The sequence below is a fragment of the Echeneis naucrates genome, chromosome 4 (assembly GCF_900963305.1).
Source record: "Echeneis naucrates chromosome 4, fEcheNa1.1, whole genome shotgun sequence".
Lineage (NCBI taxonomy): Eukaryota > Metazoa > Chordata > Actinopteri > Carangiformes > Echeneidae > Echeneis > Echeneis naucrates.
In genome coordinates this window covers 10,577,563-10,583,046 of record NC_042514.1, presented here as the reverse complement: position 1 = coordinate 10,583,046, position 5,484 = coordinate 10,577,563, and the positions used below count along the sequence as shown (strand labels likewise).

Below are 5,484 nucleotides of genomic sequence, written 5' to 3'. Positions count from 1 at the left end.
TTGGGTCTAGCACTTAAAATGTCAAAAGATTTATTTATTTTTTAATTAAAAAGTGCTGCAAACTTACATTCGCCTTTTAATTAATTATTATTTCCAATTGATTCTATTTTTTTTCTTTTATTCACAATTTAAAATGTGATTAATTTGGGCCTTTGTTTTACCAGTTTAAAGTCCCAGCAGCGTCAGCACACTATTACGTTATCTTTATCATCTCTAGTACCCAGTAACCTACAAATACACGGAATTGATAGCTTTGAAGACAGATTGTCTTTATTCGAAATGTCTTTGCTCAGCAAGTGAACAAAGAGCAGGAGGTATCAACCTTCTAGATACATTATCCTTTCCATAACATGACAGGTTTTAAATTACCATCTTAGATAGAAAATACACATATAACTCCTTGAATTCAAATAGAAGTTATAAAAAAAAAGAACCAAAAAAAAAAAGAAATCAAAATGACGCGTGTGACTATATTAGCACTGAACCACAGTAAAAATGCAAAATGAAACATTTGGATGTAAATGACTCTGTTTTTCTTTTGTCATCTTAAATAGACCGTCTAGTTTTATGTGCCAGTTTTTGATAAATATGAACAATATAACCCGTATATAATCCAGCCTATAGGTCCTGATTTCGACCCTATTCAAAACATCATAAAATTACGAGTGCCAAAATGTAGACTATTTAGGCCTATACAGGAAATAAGAATGCTAATTGTGCAAGCCAAATTTTCAAAATAAAAGAGTACCTATCAATAATCAACACAAATCAGCCTATCAGCATTGAAATGTACACAATAAATAAAGTTAAAGGCCTCCTTTTCTGGTTGCCATAAACGTTATAACATTTACATTTCTTACAGTTCACAGGGCACCGTTCTTTACACCAAATCCCAGCTTCTCTGCTCAGGTCAGGAACTTGTTCGATTTCTGGAAAAGTTTTTTTTTTTTTTTTTTTTTTTTTTTTGCTTGTTTTCATTTCGTCTTTTTTTGCCATAACAAGTCCAAGGCAGTTAATATTGTTCATGTCTTTTTTTTTTTTATGTGGCGCGCTGTCCATAATATATTTACATGCATTTCAGTATTCAAGTGAATTTAAAAAGAGGGAAAGAGTCTTGAGGGTTACATGGCAGTGGCATGTGCGGATGAATATGGGTCTATCCCAGTCTTGGTCATACCTGGAAAAAGTATGTAGGCCACCGGGGGCTGTAAACTTGACGCTGACCACGCTGTGCAGTTACACGGGACGACATAGCCCGGGTTTGTGGGCGACGGGTGGGTGTGGGTGTGCTGACTTGGGCACCCAAGGGTGCCGAACGCGCCGTTCTGGTATCCCAATGAGGACGCGTACGGCAAAGTGCTGGTGCTCAACGTGTGGGGCATCTCTGTCATCTTCTGGATGGCGCTGGAGCTGAACTGACTCGGGTCGAGGAAGGAGTAAGGGGCGGACGTCGGCGGCAGAAAAGCTCTGGCTTTCTCCGAGGAGCCCAAAAGAGAGTCCGCGGCCGACACGGGAAGTCCCTTCAAGTGATCGGTGTCCCCGAGGTAAGGCAAAGGGAAAACGTACCTGTCCTTCTTCAGCAGGTTTTTGGGTTTGCGCCTGGGTCTGTATTTGTAGTCGGGGTGCTCCTTCATGTGCTGAGCCCGCAGCCTCTTGGCCTCGTCGATGTAAGGTCTCTTCTCGGACTCTGACAGCAGCTTCCACTCGGCTCCAAGTCTTTTGCTGATCTCCGAGTTGTGCATTTTGGGATTCTCCTGTGCCATTTTCCTCCTCTGGCCCCGGGACCAAACCATGAACGCGTTCATGGGTCTCTTGATATGATCGGCGGGCTTTGACATCTTGAGAAAGGATACTTTTATCCCCAATGATAATGACGAGGAAAAGTTCTTATCAGAAGGAAGGGAAACTATTCACCTGTCTAGATGCCAGATACCAGTCATGCCCCGTCTGGGATGTTTCTGAGTCTGGAAAACAGAAGGTAAAAAAAAAAAAGAAAAGAAAAGAAAAAGAGAAAGAGAAAGAAAAATCCAGCGCCCGGTTGACTTTTCCCGAGTTAAAACACTGATGCGCGTTCGTTTAAGTCCAGTTACAACTCTCTTTCAGACCTGCGGTGGTAATACAGGAAAAAAATACATGCAAGATGCACACACGTAACAAAATCCACAAAGGTGAAAGCAATGTTCCGCAGTCAGTTTGCAGGAGTCGTAAAAGTGTTGAGTGTTATTTTTTTCTGTCACACACTCCCTCTCTCCCTCTTCCTCTCTCTCTCTCTCTCTCTGAGGTTTGTCGTCAAGCACCTGGCTTGGAAATGAGCGGAAGAGCGTGAATACGAGCCAAAAGCGGTGAAGTTCAAAGGCTGGGCTGGTTTGGTTTCTGCACGCAATCTGACATAATCTGCAGGGCGTTCACTCACCGACCTGAGCGCCCAATCAGCACGGAGACCGGCTATTATAATACCTTCAGGAAAAATATATGTACATTATAACATAAACAAAGAGCGGCTGGTAGCTTGTGTGTGTGTGTGTGTGTGCGCGCGCACGCGAGCGTGGGGCGGGTAAGAAAAAAAGCGTGTGTATGTGTGTGCTTTGGTGTGTTTAGTGTAGGGTGAGGGGGTGTGGGTGTGTACGTGTATATGTGTATGTTTGCGCGTTGTTTTTTTTTTTTTTTTGGGGGGGGGGGGTCACACGCGGGATCACTCCTCGATCCCATTTAATGTAATGAATGGTAACAAACACGCACCTTCAACCTTTCCTCCAGTTAAAACCTGAGCTGAGTGCAGAGAGGTGACCGCACCGTGCAGCCTCTGTCCGGCTTTAAGTCACTAAAGTTTATCTGGAACAATTGACTTTATTTATTTAATATTTATGTGCCCAAAATAAAAAAAAGAAGGGCGTTCGAATAACAATACTACCCAGAGTAACGTTTTTATATTGTTGATATTATTGTCTTCTTGGATAGACCTAACACTTGCTCAAGGACACTTCAGCAGGACTTTAACCCTTGACTTCCCGCTGCTAAAAGAAAGGGTTCAGCTTGGAAGATTAGAAGTCCCATTTAGTCCCATTTAGCTTCAGTGGCCATATCGGACAGATGTAGTCTAACGTGTTCCAGACATTTAACTCAGAGAGAATCCGCAGATACTTACAAATACTGACATGTCCTTTATAGCAGGGGGACAAAAAAAAGCCTGCCAAACACACACAGTATAAGCCCGTGCGCGTGTGTGTGCGTGCGTGCGTATACTTGCAGTTGATCTTGACCCCATGCAGGGCTCATCTAAGCAGTGACAGAATAACAAACAACAAGAAAATATTACATCAACTGCAAACGCTGCGAGCAGACTCATTGTGGGACGATGACTGTGGCGTTAGCTCTCATCGGTTTGACGGTGCGGTTTTAAGGAGGCACAGAGTGATCGTTTTAAAATGCTAATTTCACTGAGGACCATCGGTTAATAGCCCTCCGGCTACTGTTTCCCTCAGCTGTGATTATTAAACCAAACGCAGACAGCTGATTTCTTTTTTTATTATTTTATTTTCCACGCCATCAAAACGCTGTGATGGGAGATGCAGTCCTGAGAGTCTGATGTGGTTAGTTAGACCGCAGAGCAGATTTTATTTAAGGCAGTCTTTGGCCTCTGTGGCTGCACGTACACGCATGCGGATGTGTTGAACCACGTCCAATCATCGTTTAATCGCTGTGTGTGTGTGTGTGTGTGTATCACAAAAAGATAACACATGAAACCTCAAAGACGAAGTTCTTTCCCCTGCCACCACATCTGACCGACAGACTTAGTCTTTAGCTCATTCGTACTATTTTAACATGATCAGTAAATGCAATTATAGAACAGGAATATACTTTAAAAACTGCTGAAGAAAAGTCATAATTTATCTACATTACTGTTGACATTAAGATATTATCCAATACAAGAAGTGAGAAACTCCAGACCTGACTCATTTTTTTGCAGGCCCATGTAAACAAAATGGGGTTTATTTTTCTGCCCGTGTTATTCCCATATTTCAACACATCTGCGTCTCTTTCTCACACTCTCTCTCCGCTCACTGCCTCCCCACACACGCATGCGTCAAATCGGGAGCTTGTAACGCGGAGATTTCCATCATGTTTTTTTTTTCTTCACAAAGCCTGAAATAATTGTTTAAAAATTCCCTTTTTGGGGTAGAAAAAAAAAAAACCAACCTCCTCATCTCAACCTAGAGAACAATGTAGCCCACAACCAAGGACGCCCCAACGCTCCCTTTTCCCCCTCTCTCTTTCCCAGTGCAAGCGTGGATCGGATGTCTGCAAAAAGACACAGCTCCTCAAATCCTCCCAATCGTCAGACTGTGATGTTCAACTGCAGCCACGAGGTAGTATATTGCATGTTTGCATTGTATATTCCTGCTGGTTTTGAAGTTCTAAATTGTGTTACGCTATCTTTCACAGAGCAGCGTATATGCAATTTAACATGTAGCGTTTAGGCTGCCATATACCCACAGCAGCTTAGGCTTCATTTTGAGATCAATGAATGAGATAGCAGGAAATTATTTTAGGGGCTGAGCCTCCTACTCACGGGGGAGAAGTCAGCTATGTTTCTTATTCAAAAACTGATTGTCTAATAAATGCACGCCTGAAAGTTCCCTCGACAATTCAGCGGGATAATGAGAAATGCAATAGGTTTTGATTTGTCAAAGAGGGAGCTGATGATTATTATTTCCATCGGCAGTTTCCGCTCAGTGTTTTACCTCCTCCAATATCATCGTTTGTACATTTGACTTCGTGTATTGTTCGAGACAAAACCGTCAAAATACAGATGGTGTCCTAAATAGAACAGCTGAGGGTTTTACACCTGGATGGGAGTCACCATGTAAAACTTCACCCCAGCTGCAAACTTCAGGCGTTTGAAAATGTGATGATTTGACTGCCACAACATAAGCAAAAACAAAACAAATAAACCACATAAAAAAAAGATGTGTAGTCTGTATTTGGTGTATTCAGAGGGAGGCGTGAAAGTTAACCATGCAGGTCAAACGTAGCGTTTAGTGGCTGAAACATTATTTGAACTCACTGGAAATTTACACAAGCGAATGAAACAGGCAACAGATTCAAATCACACACAAACAGGGCCAGACAAAAATCACCCAAATCCGTAAGCAAACGTACATGCAGACAAACTGGGATTATCAGAGGACACATGTCCGTCCATGTGGCCTGACACACACTGAGCCTGTTAGCCAACGAGTTAAACTCCCTACCGTAACTGTCCATGGTGCTGAAGCGCTAAGAGGTTTTCTTCACTGCTCTCTCGCGTCCAACACCAAAAACTCCCAAAAGCTACACTTGACATTTCAATGCCTTTTATTGTATTTCCATCCCATTTAGTGATGGTTCTCTGTTAAAAAATAAAAATATTGGAAACTGAGACAACTCGCATGATCTCCAACCTTCCTAACTTTTCTTCAGCAGAAGAGTGTTTTCACGGTGAAA

At 42.3% G+C, this 5,484-nt stretch overlaps 1 protein-coding gene across 1 annotated transcript; it reads right to left on the bottom strand.

The window, feature by feature from the left end:
• Positions 1–938: 938 nt before the first annotated feature.
• On the bottom strand, positions 939–2,340 carry sox14 (SRY-box transcription factor 14). Its single transcript, XM_029500288.1, has one exon. The coding sequence runs from the start codon at positions 1,836–1,838 to the stop codon at positions 1,122–1,124; it is 717 nt and encodes a 238-aa protein (XP_029356148.1). The 5' UTR covers positions 1,839–2,340; the 3' UTR covers positions 939–1,121.
• Positions 2,341–5,484: the final 3,144 nt, after the last annotated feature.

Excerpts from the sequence above, each read along its gene's own strand:
- sox14 (XM_029500288.1), bottom strand. The coding sequence starts at position 1,838 with ATGTCAAAGCCCGCCGATCATATCAAGAGACCCATGAACGCGTTCATG.